General features: G+C 40.0%; 1 protein-coding gene and 1 pseudogene across 1 annotated transcript; both read left to right on the plus strand.

Moving 5' to 3' along the window:
* The first annotated feature begins 2,616 nt into the window (after positions 1-2,616).
* LOC109468217 (C3 and PZP-like alpha-2-macroglobulin domain-containing protein 8) lies at positions 2,617-6,990 on the plus strand. Its single transcript, XM_019766472.1, has 4 exons — positions 2,617-2,948; positions 4,403-4,517; positions 5,424-5,702; positions 6,803-6,990. The coding sequence occupies exons 1-4, from the start codon at positions 2,886-2,888 to the stop codon at positions 6,988-6,990; spliced, it is 645 nt and encodes a 214-aa protein (XP_019622031.1). The 5' UTR covers positions 2,617-2,885.
* Positions 6,991-10,938: 3,948 nt separating this feature from the next.
* LOC109468229 lies at positions 10,939-16,891 on the plus strand (annotated as a pseudogene).
* Positions 16,892-18,006: the final 1,115 nt, after the last annotated feature.

Below are 18,006 nucleotides of genomic sequence, written 5' to 3' on the forward strand. Positions count from 1 at the left end.
GGCACTCACAGGCACCGTTTAAGCCATGACAGCGGGCACCGTTCTTAGCAAACACAGTCCCTGTCACAATACATACCGTACAATCCACCAGGACACCCCTGTAAAAGTTGTACTGAAATGTCGACTCAAATAGAATTGTTGAATCCCCCAACGTGATATTAGCTCCACAGCGAAACCAGTATGGTGATGTGGACCACATCTCGTTTAACTCAATGGCGATGACATAGCGGGGATGTGTCACCCATTGGAACTGGCCGTTTACTACCCACTGAGGCAAGTCGTCATCCAGAGAAAGGTTCAATATAGTAATCTTCCCCTTAGTCTTCCACTCCCGATCGCGACATTCAGCTTCGAGTCTACCTTGTAACCGTCCTTTTTCTTGAATCACCGAGGTGAAGACACCCCCGTCTCCTTTAAATGTCTTTTTGCTGATAACAGATCGTAAGGAACAGTCGCTTTTCAAGACAAAGTTAGCGGGGTATCTCTTCACATAAGAGTACTGAAGATTATCTCTGTACTTCGCAAAAAAATCTCCGTTAGCAGTAATATAAATTCTGTCACTGTTGATCAAAGTATAATTCTCTCCCTTTTCTTTATCCAGAAGGACTGGCGTTTCACACCGTTTGTTATAGAATGGCGGGTATTCAGGCACGTCTATGACTACGATGATGAGGGTCACGTACAAGACGTTCTCGTTCCAGGTGTTTGTCAGCTCCACCGTCAGGTTGTACCGCGAGTACAGGTTGTAGTCCAGCGGAGCCGCTACGACCAGCGCCCAGTCCTCAGCGCGAACCCCAAACCGCCCCCAATCGTCTCCTGTGGTGATGTTGACTGACCAACACGTCCCATTGTCGTCGTCAGCAGAACTAACCAGGCTGGCGGCAACAAGAGAATCTCTCAGCCGAACCACCGTGCCACCGACTGGCGCATCCTCCGGTATTTCCGTCACATTTTCACCCCAAACTGAAAGGTCACGATGGAGTTGGACCTGGGAGCTAGACGACAGCTCAGCCAGCAGAAATACAGTACAGAGAGTAGCGATTAGCGCCATCTTCTCTTCGCAGAGCAATGGCCCTCTGGTAGTAACTGATCCACACTCTTCTGTTTCTTTGTTTTGAAGTCAGACAGGTTGTCTTTACTTCCCGAGTTCCACAGAAACCTTGGAGGAAGTTATTTGCTGTTTGTTTTTCTGTTATTTTTCCTCTTCCTCCTTCCTTTGCAATTGTCATACCGGATACATGCTTACACCTGTTGAGAGTTAAACCATAACAACAATGTTATGCTCTGTCAGCTCTGAAATATTTCAGGCGAGCTCGTCAGAGCGAGTGAAAGATTCTAATGAAACTTACTGCATGGACAAAACACATTAAAGAGTCACAGTTTATTTTACTGAAAGATGAAATGGCAATTAGTTAACAAGAATAGAGTATTGAAAAATTGGTATTAGTCGGTATAAGTTGCCGTCTACCAGTGAATTCTTCTTTTCTTTGCACTTGCACAGTGAATGGATGCATTTAAACGAATTTGAATACCTGTTGCCATCCACGCACCACTTCGGTTTAAATATACTAGCTCAGCCTCATTAGTTGTTATTCGTCACAGTCTTTGTCGCCTGACAGCAATATGACAACATTGTAACCACGAAACATGTCCCACGAAAAGGAATTAACCTTTTACACACACACACGATCACGACTTCTGATAGCAACCTGACTTACTGATAAGAGCTTGCATAGCAACCTTCCGTCTCATTTGTTATGGCTCCAACACAAGTTTGTGGTGAAGCATCACTTTGTGGTGAAGCCATAACAAATGATAGTGAGAAGCACATATTTCTTTCTCTTGTGTTTCTCCTTCTCCTTCTTCTCCTTCTCCTGCCATTTCGTTAAATGGATTTAATTTCTTCATTTTTGGGCCAAATGACATGACATTTGGCATGAAGGTAGAGTAGCCAAATACCCCCAGGTGTTGTTGTTTTTTTTAATTTTTAAAATTGTTTTATTTATTTATTTTTTTTTTGTGGAGCCCTGGTAATAAAGCAAAATGACCTGAAATTTGGTATGGGGATACCTTGGACATATGTCTACAAAACCTCATTCAAGCTTTTGACATACCTAACTGTAAAATTGTGGAAAATAGGGCTTTTGGGATATTTTCGGACCAAAAAAATACATTTTTGGCTCCTGTGCCCCATATTAAATCCAAATGACATGAAATTTGGTAAGGGAATACGAGTACCTTGGACACATCCAAAGGATATCATTCATGCTTTTGACAAATACCCCTTTATACATTGTACAAAATAGTTTTTTTGGCTATTTTCAGGACCAAAAATTTACATTTTCTGCTCCTGTGCCCTATTATTAAAACCAAATGACCTGAAATTTGGTATGGGAGATCTTTGGATACAAGCCACATGTCCCTACTGTATGTGGTGGTAGCGAGTTCCACTCTATGATAGCCTTCTACTTCTAGGGAAAAGAACTGATTTGTGCCCACTTCAATCCTTGGTTGATAACCCTGGTATTTAAAAGTACATGTATGTCTCTTTCTTGTTCTTTTCCGAGCTGGTATTAGATACTTATTAGTTGCTATGTCCGCCAATTTAGTAATCTGTACAACTCTACCATGCAGAGTATTTAGCACACAATGTTCAGTGCAGTACCTACCATGTACCACTGACAAACTTTAGCCAACACAGTGGAATCACATCAGGTAATATTACATTGCAGCTCTAGCTCAGCTCTAGCTCTACTCACATGTACATCATGCACAGTCGTTAACGCGTAGTCTTTATGTGCATGCAGTACCTACCACTGACAAGCTGCGGCCAGTAGAAGATCCAATTGGCAAAACAACGTAAAGTTGGATCGTCATCGCATCACATGCGGACCAGGCAAGGGCCGGGCGATACTTTGCTTCAGACAGAGGCGTTACAGAAAATCACGGTGTGTGTGGCGTAATGGTAGGGCATTCGCCCCGGGCCCGGAATCCATGGGTCCTATAGGTTCAAATACACCTACATATCCCGACGTTGTGCCCTTATCAAAGGCACTTTACATCACTTTAAGCGAAAGTGATTGATTCAACGACAACGTGAGTGAATGATTCTAATGAAAGTACCTGTATGGACAATGTACATCTATGAGTCACCGTTTATGTTGCTAGCTGAAAGATAAAATGGCAAAGAATCAAGTATTGAAAAGTCGGTATTATCTTTGCTGTCGGCTTGTACATGTGAATGAATCCTTCTTTTCTTTGCACACTTCATCGCTCGTTTTGGTTTCAAAAGAGGATTGCATGATTTTGTGAATATGCATGTTAAAAATGCTTTGGGAATCAATGAAAGTCGATTCCTTTATCATTGTATACTCAGTGTTACCATGGCTACCTCCATGGTGTTACCAAGGCTTTGTCGGAGAGAAAACGTACACGTACCTTTAAACGATTTGCGAGGGACATGTCAAAGGCTGCATTATCATCAGAATGGAATCATTCAACCGCTGCGAATTATTACCTTCGCCAAGAATTGACGAAGGTTATGTTTTCCTGGCCGTGTGTCTGTGTGTCTGTCAACAGCAAAACTTGAGAAAGCTTAGATGGATTATCTTGATATTTGGTAGGTGGGTAGGTCTTGATGAGACCTGGAAATGATGAGATTTTGGACCCCCTAGCGGCTTGTTATGGTACTGCAGCTGAACTTCCGGTTTTGGTATCTCATGATCTAGACATGCTGGGGTGACGAAATTTGGATGGGCTCTTTAGCTGGGGAATAAGTAACACAGAAACTGCAGGGCTATCTGTTTGAAAATATTAAAAAGAGGATAACTCAAGAACTGGTTGACGGATCGTCATGATTTTTGGTATGTTGGTAGCTTAACTGACGGTTGACATAATTATGTGACAATTATGCAAATCTGGATGTAATTTGCATAATTAATGGAGAAATTCTATAAATCAGCTGCATTACATTATAGGACTATTCAAGCTTGTGACATATGTAATTGAGAACGAGAGAAAAACAGGCAGATATTGATTATGTAAATTAACACTTAATTTGCATAATTAATGAGAAAATGTTATAATTCCATAATGCTAACTGCCTGGAATTTCATTCTTGGGGCATTTGAAAGGTAAGTGAAGGTGAACATCATTAAACATAACTTATTCAGATAAGGACCTCATTTGCATAATTTATGAGGAAATGATTGAATGGCTTTCTTTGTTAAGATAAGGTTGTCTTTTGATGGAGAATATGATCAACTGAAATAATTAATGCAAATGAGGATCCTATTTGCATAATCAGGTGGAATCACCTTTGTCAGTCATAAAGATCAACATCATTTGGCGAAGGTATGAGATCGTGGGACTCTAGTATTATCAGATGTGTTATTCCTTACAGATTCTACCGAAGAGAAACATCATGTCTTTTGGATTTTCGTTGATGATTACACTCAGTCTGGTGTCTATGGTTGCCAGTCTGCCGGCCTCAACAAGCAAGGATCGTGTGAACAATGGTGAGTTATCTGTTTATTGTTTGTTTATTGTTTGTTTATTGTTTGTTTATTTGTTTGTTTATTGTTTTTATTTATTTATTTATTTATTGTTTGTTTATTGTTTGTTTAAATATTCCGAAACATGTAATCACAAGACGTGGTGACGGCACACTCAAGTTTTTTCAACTTATATCAATGCCGCCACCAACACAGGGACAGTACAATACCCATTTACACCTGAGCGAAATGAGGAAAGTCGTGTAAAGTGCCTTTCCCAAGGGCACAAGATCGGTGGCATGTCCGAAATGACCGAACAATAGGTCAGGTGCGGGAAATGGGATGAACTTAAAAAGTAGGTAGACAGCACGTGGGTCGGAAAGATTGACAGGCAGGAAGCTAAAAGATTTGACACAGGAAATGGGGTGGACTCGTAGGTCAAGAAAATCATAAAATATTTCTAAACAGTACCGAGAAGTTGATTGCAAATCCATGCCCGAAGGCTAATTGCAAGTTACAAACATAAAAGAACTCTGAAACAGAGTATAAAGTAACTTCAAAATGTACATAATGAAATCTAAATTGTCTAAAACTTTTGCTATGTCTAAAACTATGTCTGAAGGGTTTGACTTCTCTTTTGCAAACCATGGAAGACGTAATGTTCCCCCTTTGCTAAAATTTGTAGGTTTTGGGAAATTGGGATAAATTGTAGATGTTTGAATAGTCAACTCATCTCGAGCGTTGTCATGTAACGAACAGTTTGAGATAAAATGTATTTCGTCTTTCACAGCTTTTGCACTACAATATTTACAAATAAAACTATTTCTTGTGAAAGCACAAAGAAAATCCTCATTTCAACATTTTCAATGTAGTTTCATTCGACTTCGCATTACGTGTGTGATCATGATCATGGCGTTCTTGTTATTGCAGAAAAGATTACACATTTAATGGAGGACATATTTTTCAACCCTGACACCTGCCAAGAGAGATCCACCGACACCACCTACCGGTACAGGTGGGATCTGCAGGGTATCGCCGCCTCACCGTTGACTTTTGAAGCCAGGGCCAGTAATGATGTTCGCATCGGTCTGTCAGCGGAGGACCGGGATCTGGACTACATGTACGAGATCGTCATCGGAGGTGACGGCAACACCAGGTCATTCATCCGCCGAGACGTAGGCGCCAGACTGGTAGAAGTTCCCACACCAGGTAAAGAACGCTTTTATGAAGATGCACTCCCAAACAATAGTGTGTCACTCTTTTAAAACCACCGTAATATATTCAAAACCGCCTTCAACCGCCATTCCAACCAAGGTTAGCTAATGGTCGGGAGCAACTATTGAGTTACATTTTAGTCAAAAAATGGCACGAAAACAAGCCGAAAATTGTTGATCTAGTTATTACTCTACTTTTGGAGAAGGGCGTTACAGCAAGTTAAGCCTCGGTCACAACCCGCCATACGTGCTTCTGCGTGCTGTCTACGTGCAAAAACGTGGGCAAACGTAGGGCATCCGTGCGTGGTGAGTACCGCCTCCGTACGGAATCCTACGGATTTTGGAGCACGCAGACACGCCGTAGAACTTTAAGTGCATGTAAAAAATTTTCGAATACGGGCGACGCGCGTGCCCCGTACGTGCCGTACGGAAGAAGCACGTGTGAGTACGACCTCCTTACGGTAAAGTTGCAATCGCACAGAGATCGTACGTTGTAAGCACGTACAGCTCACTTACCACTTGCGCAACGTACGATGCATGCAACCGCTCACGGCCAGACGTGGCGTGCAGACCCCACTCTTACACCTTGCGCAACCGTGCGAGTGACGTGCGTCGACGCCACTCCTTTCCCACGTTTTCAGAAAAAAATGTAGCTGACGTAGCCTCCCAAAAACGTACGGACAAAAAGCACGCACGGCGGGTTGTGACCGAAACTTTATACACAAACTTGAGTATCACTTTTCGTCGTTTGTTCCTTCCATGCTTCCAAGGAACTTTCATTATATATTACTACAAGACCAAGCAGATGTCAGGAGAGAAAGACTGGCCAATTGAAAAAAAGAAGTTATGCAATTCTTTACCGCACGAAATCGCTAAAAATTAGTAATATTGCTGTACAAAATTTCTCTTTTCCTGTAGAAAGATCACGATATTAGTCCAGTCATGGTGCAGTCTTGTTAACATTAGTCAATTTCAAGTCACTAAGGTGACCAATTATTTGAGTCACACATTGTCATCACACTCACGCCACCCAACGGGCTTTTTCCTACCCCCCAGTCAGCTTTTTTAAAAAGTCATTTCTTGTTTGTGTTGTAGGGATTCTCTCTGGTACCGAGTTTCGCGGCTTCTGGATAGCTTGGTCGGGGGATGGCACCGTCTCAGTCGGCAAAGAGGGCGGACGCACCCCCTTCATGCAGTGGACCGATCCACATCCTCTTCCTGTCAACTATGTCGGCTATACTACTGCCTATGGCAGCACCGGGGACTTCAAGTTTAGCTGTTAAGGCCGCATCAAGTTAATTTTAGGGATGGCATCCTCCGCAGACTCTAAATCTAATGCGAGCGGGCAAAAAAACAAGGCGGGCCGAAAAAAGCAAAGTTCCTACATTTAAACATTTTGACTCAAGCATTGTACAAATGGTTTTGATTCAGTGGGAACATCACATATACACAGCCAGCATCACATATCACTGCATCAAAGTTTAAGAAACAAAACATTAAATCAGAGTTATTGTCTCCTCTCTTCATAGTTATCTGCTATGCACCTTGGTCCTTGCGGCAGGGCAGCAGACATCTTTGCACATTTTCGGCATGTTGACCACTGTCAGAAGGCAACAAAAATTTTTTTCTTCAAAATCAGGCGAAAATCAATGCACGCGCTGATGTCATCCATAAAAATTACTTGCTGTGGCCTAAAGGCATCCAGTTTTTAGGGCTTGGAAACCAGATTTTTCAAAGTCAATATTCTAGTCACTTATCTACATTAGTAAGTTGAAACAACACTGTACTAATGTATATCGACATTCATGGAGCAAACATGCCAAAAATTCTGACGGAAAACGGTTCCTGGAAGGACCTGGATTGATTTTTAGGGTACCACCCAGAAAACAAAGGACTCAGCTTCGGGCTTGTTTCTGCAGTTTTAAACGCCTGTGAAGTATGGAATACCGATTAAAATGTGCTAATGTGGGACAGTATGTGTCAATATCATACAGATTGCCTTACTCAGAATATTTTCAGTTTGTCGCCCCGAAATTGCATGTTTGATCACATAGCATTTTTAAATTAAAATTATCTCTGGGTACGGAAGTATTGTTTTGGGTTATTTTGTCTGTGGGTTTGTTGATATGTTTATTTAGCATAGACGGCTGCAAAGAGGTTGGAAGGATTTTTAGTGACGTAATCATGATTGACTGTGTGTAAAATACTATTTAAATTGCACCATACAATCGTCTCCCCCGGTCAAATATATTACCGAAAATGCCGCGAAAACGTCCCAGAGATCATAAATCTCCGAGTTCTTCTTTCCTTTTTTTTTGTAGTATTTCATGCGTACATCTTGGTTGGTGCTAATGTTATGTCTCAGTATTATAATAATACAAATACATCTAGTACTGGTATATATGTACATGTAAGCCAAGCTCAAGAGAACTACGAGTAAACGCCTTTGACATGACGGCCGTGCTCTCCTTCAATAAAACAGCAAGCAATACATAGTAAAATGTTGAACTTTATTCCAACACACAGTTTACAGAGAGATCAAATTTTCAGCGAACCACTGTCGCCTTCATCAGGATAATTAATGACTAATCACCTCACAACGTGATCTCGCGAGAGTTACCGTTTACAAACACGTGACCTTATTCACACGAGACTGTAAGCAATTGATCAAAAGTGCCAGGGAGTTTATATCGTCCACCATCACCAGTGAAGGCTGAAGTGCTCTGATATATATAGCCTCCTTAATGCCTCTTAAAAAGTAGTCCTGTTCAGTGTCCAGTATTCTAACTTTATCCAGAGAGACTGTATGGCCCGGTGATTCGATGTGGATGTGTTGAGAAACCTCAGATGACAGCGAGCTGGGGCGTTTGCGTTCAAGAAATCTGGTCCTCAGTGAGCGTTCTGTCTCGCCAATGTAGGACTGTGTGTTGGAAAAAAGTTCAACGTTTTACTATGATTACTACCAACACAGATGAACTTTCATGATAAGCAAGCAATACAACCTGAATAAAAGTACAAATACAAAATGTAGTACGTTAATATTTATACATAATCATATACCACCCACAAATATAGTCAACTAAATGCATCGTATCATATTGAACTGATGAATGTCTTCCAATATTTATCAAAGCTAGTCCCACTTGGCAATGATACAATTTGCGTTGCCACAGTTAGGTATGGTTATGCTAGCGTGTGAAAATACATTCAATGAATGTAAATAAAACATGTTAATGAAGGTTAAACAATTGACTGAAAACTGATGGTACATGTATAAGGCCATGTTCGTTTCATTATATGGATGATATCCACGCGCAATAATTTTCAGCCGTTAAAAAAACAGTCTTCAACCATACTTTAAATCGCACAAAGCAGTTTCAAAATGAGCAAATATATACCGTGAGTTAAAAAAACATATTTGAAAACAATATACCAATGTCATATAATTCCAAAATCAAACGAGAAAGACAAAAATATAAAGAAATGAATTTGAAGAGTAGATTATTCGTCATACCATACTCTGTGTCATTTGTTCAACATTCATGACCACGTAGATTTCATAGTGAAAGCAACTTTTTCTTTGCAAAACTTTTTTTTATTCGCACACTCGCATCAGTTTTTGGGCTCCCAGAGGATGTCATCCATATAATAAAATTAGCATGGCCTAACTAACGATAAATTCTACATTTTTACATTAGAATATTTGATGGCTATAGCTCTGCTTACCTTTCTTGACATCTTTTTTTTTTCTTTTGACCTCCGTTTAAAAGTGTTATCAATAAACATAAAGAACCAGTATGGTCTTTTTATGATGTCTTTGAAAGATGTAGGAATCTTTGTTTTGGCCCGTCTTCTTTTTTCACCATATTGCATTAGATTTGGAGTCTGCGGAGGATGTCATCCATGAAATTTACTTGCTGTGGCCTTAGTTGACCTTCAGTATGGCACCCATGCTACGAATATTGCAGTACCCGCATGCTATGAACCACAAACTCGCTGAAACATGCATATGCTCGTCAAATTTGCCATTTACTGAGAAAGAGTTATGCAAAGATTGCTAATTGCTATGTAATGGTCAGCCGTTTTTGGGCCAGTCTATTGGGCAGTTAGTGATCATGAGTCATGGGGGTTAATTATCTTACATTTTAAATGTTTATACATACATACATAATGGTCGGATAAAGAGGCTATAAAGCCTATAAAAATCCGCTTCTTAAGTTTAACATTAAACAACACAAATATAAAGTTCAGTTCTAAAGTTAAGAGTTAAAATGTGAGAGTTTGTTAGAGTTTCTTAGGTAAAGTCAATGTTGTACTCCCTTCCAATAATTGTCTATCTTTGACTTAAAGATATTAACAGTTTCAGCAGCTACAACTTCGGCCGGTAGACTGTTCCAAGAGTTCACTGTCCTAACACTAAAGAAGTTAGCTCTGGTTGACTTCTTGGTTTGAGGTTTGACTATCTTGTACGAGTGACCTCTCGTGCGTTCATCAACGTTGAAGTTGAACAGGCTGTTCGGGTCAACGCGATCAAAACCCTTGACGAACTTAAAGATCTGGATATCTTTATATCAGTAGCATCAAATGTAAATGAAGAAGTCTGTTACAAAGTGCCGAATAGAATTAAACGTTTGAAGCACGACAACAACTATAAGAGGTCCCTGTCCTATCCATGGTTGTGTCATTTATGTAAGACATTATCACATGCGTTTGCATTTTTTAAGAAGAGGGCCAGATGGCACCAGTTAGGCCACACCGATTTAATTTTATGGATGACATCCACGCGCGCATGGATTTTCGTCTGTTCTAAAAAAATCACGTCCTCATAGGCTCTGGCCTGGCTCTAGACCCGGGGATAATACGGAGCCGGCGATAACTCTGAAAGATGGCATCCAGGCTGCCGAAGCTCTAGGACTCCAAAACTCAGTACACACGTGCAGTGATGTATCATAAATTCCGCAAAAGCCAGCTTGTGCCGGCTTGTCGTATACGTCGCTATGCACTACCGCAAATTCACAATACCAGCTTTGCATTCCTGTGGTTTAGTAGCATTTTTATTTTTGGCCGGAATTTTATTGTTTTTATTCGCCCGCGCGCACTAGTTTGGGGGACTTCAGAGGATGTCATCCATTACACAACTACAGGGGGCAATTTTCTAATTGTAGGAAATTGTACCATTTCATGACCTAACGTAATCGGCTCAATTCGCATAAACATCGGCAGGGCAGAAAGAAAACTGACCGCATCGCAAAGACTTGGACTGAGCGGCAAAGAAGGGGTACGCAGTACGTGTCACATTTTCATCCCTCCCTGCGTTTGTCAGCTGAGTTTATTTTCTACGTCTTGATACTATTTTCAAATTGGTACATCTACTTTGAGTTTACTCCCTTTTTACAAAAGGATTTGTATTTAAAAGAACTGTTTTTCTTTTCGTCCAAGCAGCAACTGAAACGATGAGGGGGACTGTCTTCCAAGTAGCCACACTGGTGGCGGTGGTCGGTGCGCTGATGTTGATCGCCCGGGGACAGGAGGCGGAGCCGCCGCCGAAGCGCCGGCGCTCAGGAAGGCATCCCGGTGGAGGGAGTTCCAGGATCTGGGCAGCATGCTAGCGGGGATTTTCGGCCTGCTTGGAGGCCTGGGTCTGAAACCAGGGGCGAGTGATGCGGGTAAGTGGGCTTAAAGACATCCAATGCAATTCCAGAGCGGCAAAACAAACAAAATATTCTGGATGAGGAAATTGTATGATATTGGCATCTACTGGCATTTCTTAGCACATATTCGTCATTTCATACTTGAACCGCTTGAAATAGCCCCAAATGAAGCTACATGAGGAATCTCTTTATTTGTATCGACCATAACTGAAAGCAGCCTACGATACAAAAGAACCAATCATTTTCCTTCAGCGACATTTCTCTCTTCACAAATTTTAGTATACTACAAAATACGATTGATTCAACTTGATTCTTTATTAAAAGAAGGAACAGACTATCAAAAAAAGTCAGATTTGTCGCCCTGAAATTACATTGAATACTTTTATTTTTCAGTCAATCTAGACCTCTTTCATTTGCACATTCTTCCAAAAAGAAATAAAGAGAAATAACGTTATAATTCTTTTGGGCAAGATATATATATTTTGAAAAACCGAGAGAAAGCGAAGCTTTCAATACACAGCTTTATAGATTTTGTTAAACATGTACACCGAATGGAAAAAAACATATAGCAACAGTTAAAAACAAAATAAAAAAACATAACAAAAAGTAGGAACTTTTATGCCCTATATTTTTTTACAAATACGTATAGTTAGTATGCATATGTGTGTTTAGGTGTGTCTGAGTGTACTCTTGTTTTATTGTTGTCTATGTATTTTTTTGTTTTGTTGAATAAAGCTTTGAAAAAAAATAAAGAGAAATACCATTTTTTTTATCAACAGTTCCTAAGAAGTGGCGCGATGACTACCAGTGCGGGCCCGGCTACCCTGCTGAAGACGGTAACCCTGCCGAGTGTGATCCTGACGGGATCTACCCGTGCTGCTCCCCGTACAGCTGGTGTGGCATCACCGCGGACCACTGCGACTGTCCCGGCTGTACCGACTACAGGGAGACACAGGGCAGCGGCGACGGTCAGTCCTTCAGAAGTTGGTATACGCTCTGCTTAAAACTTTCTTTTTTGCTTTGCATGTGCTGTGATATTGTAGTATCATATATTGCATTCGTTATATGTTAGAACCTCTCACAAACTAGGGCCTCATACAGTCGGAAACTGAATGCATGATGATGCGAAACAAGCAACCATTTTCCATAAGTGTTATCGCATTTTTGCTTATTGAACACATTCATTTTATTTATTTTTGTTTGTTGTTTGTACTTTGCCATACATTGTACCATGAACAACTGCCGTGCAATAAAGTTCTATATCAGTTTATTATGGGATAGAGTTGATTTAACTTACGAAATTAAAAGAATCACCAGAATATTGACTTTGAAAATCCAGTTTTGCCGGCCTGAAATTGCGCATTCCTTGCGTTTGAAGGCACCCAATGCGATTTCAGAGCAGCAAAACTGGAAATATTCTGAATAAGGCAATCTTGATGATATTGACACATACTACTTCACATTAGCACATTTCAAGCAGTATTTCATACTTTGGGTATTTAAAACTGCAGAAACAAGCCCCAAGATGAGTCCTTTATTTTAGGGAAGGTACCCCTGAAATCAGCCAAGGGCCCTTCCAGTAACCATTTTCCGTCAGAATTTGGGGTATATTTGCTCCATGAGGGTCATTTTACATTGGGATAGTATGGTTTCAACTCACCTTGTACATAAATGACTAGAATATTGACTTTGAAAAATCTGTTTTCCAACACCTTAAAACTGCACTGGATGCTTTTAAGCTCCCCGTACGCTGCACAGAGTCTGGTTTCCAGAGTATAGCAGAACCAGTTTTGATCTTTAGGCCACACTGACGTAATTTTATGGATGACATCCTCTGAAGTTCCCCAAAATAGTGCACGCGGCCGAATAAAAGAAAAATCCGGCCAAAAATAAAAATGCTACTAAACCACATTAATACAAAGCTGGTATTGTGAATTTGCGGTAGCACATAGTGACGTATACGACAAGCTGGCACATGCTGGCTTTTTGCGGAATTTATGAATCAGCACTGTACGTATGTACTGAGTTCTTGAGTCGTGGAGCTTCGGTAGCCTGGGTGCCGTCCTCCAGAGTTACCACTGGCTCCGTATTGTCACTAGCTATCATGGACTACCCAGGCCTAGAGCCAGGCCAGAGCCTTGGAAGGAGGACGTAATCTTTTTTTTTTTGAGAACAGACGAAAATCAATGCGCGCGTGGATGTCATCCATAAAATTAATTTGGTGTGGCCTTACGTGAATCCACCAGGCACTGATGCCGTGGAGGGTGAGAAGACCTGGCGGGACGACAACCGCTGCGGCTGGGGCTACCCTGCCGACGGTGCCGCGGAAGCCGAGTGCAATCCGAGCGGGATCTTCGCCTGCTGCTCGCCGTACGGCTGGTGTGGCGTCACCGCCGAGTACTGCGACTGTCCCGGCTGCATCGACTACGGACATTACGGAGGTATTTTTCTGTCACACAGTCAGTAATACCCTCGTAAATAATTTCATCAGGTTGGTAAACGAATGAATAGCAAAGTTCTTTGATTACAACCATTTATTTTTTACGACCCGACGTTTCGATGACCGTCTGTCATCTTCATCAGGGCAATTCTGACTGTTTCGGAAATGCATTGTCAACAGTAAAAACGTGCACTGTGAACCAAGCAACAGTCATTACAGAATCCTTTGTTCAAAGTCCGCTGGACTAACATCTGTCTAAACTGTCTCTTAGTACGCAACCTTGGATGTTACGAGGACAATAAGGACCGCATGATGTCCCATGGTCCCAAGATCTTCCGCAACACTCTCACCAACGACATCTGCCTGGACTACTGCCGGGAGCTGGGATACGAATATGCCGGTAGGTGACAATACTAGTACTGAATAGCAAAGTTCTTTGATCACAACCATTTATTTTTCACGAGCCGACGTTTCGATGACCTTCTGTCATCTTCATCGGGGCAATTCTGACTGGTTTACTGTGCACTGACGCTAGATGTTACTTGGTTTCACAGTGAACATACATGTAAGCTAGTTTTTATTGTTAACAATGCATTTCCGAACGTAGTGCAACTGACATACATACTAGGCATTGTTATACATCATAGGGAAATATGCGGTTCCGATTGTAAAGTATTTCTATATATACAATGTAATATAAAATTTGTTAACTAACAATACTGAGCTATCTCAGTCTCAAATGGAAATTATTAAAGGTCTTGTCACATACGTTTTATTAGAAATTATAATATTTACAAACACTAGTACTTGTTTCACTTTACTTAGGCCATGTTGATTTAATCATATGGATGGCATCCTCTGGGAACTCCAACACTAATGCGAGCGTGTGAACAAAAAAAGTTTGGCAAAAAAAGTTGCTTTCATTCTAAAAACTTCAGAAAAAAAATGACACAGGGTATGGCGTGGCGGATAATTTATTCTTCAAATTCATTTCTTTACATTTTCGTCTTTTTGTATGATTTTGGCATTCTACAACATTGATATTGTTTTCTTTCCAATATTTTTTGGTGCAACTTACGTTATATATTTGGTAATTTTGCAACTGTTTTGTATGATTTACAGCATGGTTGAAAACTTTTTTTTTGTTGAAACGGCCGAAAAATCATGCGCGCGCGGAAGTCATCCATATAATCAAGTCAACATGGTCTTACGTACAGAAAAGGAAAATACATGTATATGCATATGACGTAACTCATGAAGATTATGGTTCATAAGATGTTCTTGTTTATTAGTTTGTGCCCATGTAAGAAGAATTCAACAGTTTTTAAGAGCAAATGTCTGTAAGGATCAAACAATGGTGGCAGGGGTCAAAAAATCGATTTGGCTCAAATTTTGCACAGTGATAGTACTTGGCCCACAACCCCTCAAAATAGCTTTCTTTCTGCTCCACATCGACCGTTGCCATGGTAACAGCCCAAGCATGTTTTAGGGCCATTTTCCATGATTTAGGCATGCCAAAAACATGAAAATTGCCAAAGTTTAGGACGGACGCGATTACAAACAAATGCTTGAATATATCGGAAAGACAAAAACAGTGCTGAAATGTCCAACTTATCTGCTTTCCTAAGACAGCTATAAAATTTTCAAAAGGTCAAACTTTACAAACATGCATTTTATAGCACATATGATTATGTATCTGTTATTACATTTTGAAAGAAAAAAAATCACCATCTTTGGAGTTAAAGCGCTTCAAAAATGGGCAGAAATAGGGATATTTCAAAAGCCCAAAACACTGTATTGTCTTAGTGATGCCCAGACCCTTAAAACTGACCTTTTGAAAATTTTAAAGCTGTGCAAAATTTGAGCCAAATCGATTTTTTGACCCCTGCCACCATTGTTTGATCCTTACAGACATTTGCTCTTAAGAATGTGCAGCTAACTTTAAATACATAGCAAAAAGGAAATATCAAAACCGGTTCCCCGGTATATCATATTTTTCTGGTTTATCAGTTCTATCTGGTAGTATTGAATATGCAAATATATAGTTTTTTTCAAGTTAGTGAAAGAACTCTCTAAATTGACTTATTTCGTAGCTACTAATTGAAAAAAGTAAAGACATAGGAAAATAATAAAAAAAAAACAACGAAGAAATACAAAACAATCGATTGTATTAGGCCACAGTAAGTAATTTATGGATGACATCAGCGCGCGCATTAATTTTCGCCTGATTTGGGGAAACAAAACAAGAAATTTTGTTGCCTTCTGACAGTGGCGAAAATGGGCAAAGATGTCTGTTGCCATGCCGGAAGGTGGATGACAGATAACTATGAAGAGAGGAGACAAGAAAAGGCTCTGATTTGTATATGTAATGTTTCCACTGAGTCAAAATCTTAAATGTAGGAACCTTGTTTTTTTCGGCCCGCCTTCAATTTTTTCCGCTCGCTCGCATTGGATTAGAGTCTGCGGAGGATGTCAACAATAAAATTTACTTCCTGTGGCCTTATGCAAACAATTGGAAGTAATACCATTAAATTTCCTTCCTTTTTCTACCATTTTCTTATTTAGGTACGGAGTATTATGAAGAATGTTTCTGCGGTACCCATGAAGACTTCGTCCGGAACTTGGAGGGAAAAGAAGTCCTGTACGAGTCATGTGACACGCCGTGCGTGGGAGACGGCCCGGACATCACCACCATGTGCGGGGGCGCCTGGAAACTGTCCGTCTTTTATGGTAATTTATACTCATTAGCATAAATTATGCAAGAAATTGACGGTGCGTTCATTGATTGTCAGCATGTTAACTGTGAAACTGTCTTTAATGGTAATCATAATTTGTTTTTATTAGCATAAATTATGCAATTGATGGTTGTGAACATGTTTACTTTGGTCCGCATTTTATGGTAATTCGCAAAAATTTTGCAAATAGTTGATGATACATGTCGACTGTATACATTTTTATGCATACAATTTACATACATACATGCATACATATAAAATAAAAAATATATACTAAAATGAAATATAAGATATGCTTATAATGTTAAAACTATTTTTTTCTTTGCAGTCGGCATGTGAACCAGAAAAGGTGACTCTCGTCTTTCTACACCTCTTATCTTTAGCATGTATGTTATGACATACAATTATTATACGCGCTTATATGTTTATACAGTCTGACAATAATATATAGACCGTTATCTGTGCCCTCGTTTACCAAAGCAGTTTTAAATACCGCTAGATGTTCTAATTTGCAAAGGTTATGTGTGACAGGTTGTTCAGCTGTCACCGAGCCGCGTGCCTATGTAGCTAGTGCGTTACCCCGAATGGCGGTTATATTTTCTACTATACCGGTTATACAGATACAGAAGGTGGTGTGTTACGCCAAATTGCAGTCATACTGGCTATACTGATACAGATACACAGTTTGTTAGATAGTTAGTTGCATAATGATAATATATTTTATAAGAAAGGAACGACTTCCACTCTACAATACTCAAGTTATTGTAGTACAATATTCACCACTCTAAGGAAAAAATGAATTTTTTAACAACTTAGTTCTTGGTAAAAGGCATCGAATGCAATGTCAGAAAGGCAAAACATAAAAAATATATTCTGAATGAGGAAATCTGTCTGATAATGACATATAATGCCATTTCTTAGCTCATTTTTGTCATCGCTTCATATTCGAATCGTTTGAAATAGCCCCAAAATAGTTACGTGGGACATCTCCTTATTTTTAAAATCCATAAGGCCACACCAATCTAATTTGTTGTTTCTCGGATTTTTTGTAGAAAACATATGAAGCGACCGGGCGAAATAAAAAAAAAAACAAGAACAATCTAAGGCACCCCATTATAGCCAGAAATGTTACGATATGAGCCATGAAGTGAACATACCAGGCTGGTTTATGATTAAAACAATAGATTTTGAACTTTTGATGAAACAAAATTGCCTTGTTACACTGAACAACTAGAAAGAAAAGGACTTTCTTCAACCGTTGGGGTTAAAATATGGCTTTCATTGAGCATTTTATAGTTGATGTAGAACAAAAAAATTATTTTTTTTTGCAAATCAGAAAAAAATTGACAGGGCGATCCGAGAAGCAACAAATTAAATTGGTGTGGCCTTTGTACCATACATTAATAGCCAGAACTAGAAGAATTATCTTAAACCTTTGTGTCAACTCATTTTTGTTTGTTCACACACAGGGCA

The sequence above is a fragment of the Branchiostoma belcheri genome, unplaced genomic scaffold (genome assembly GCF_001625305.1).
Source record: "Branchiostoma belcheri isolate BF01 breed outbred unplaced genomic scaffold, Haploidv18h27 scaffold196, whole genome shotgun sequence".
NCBI classification, from domain to species: Eukaryota; Metazoa; Chordata; class Leptocardii; order Amphioxiformes; family Branchiostomatidae; genus Branchiostoma; species Branchiostoma belcheri.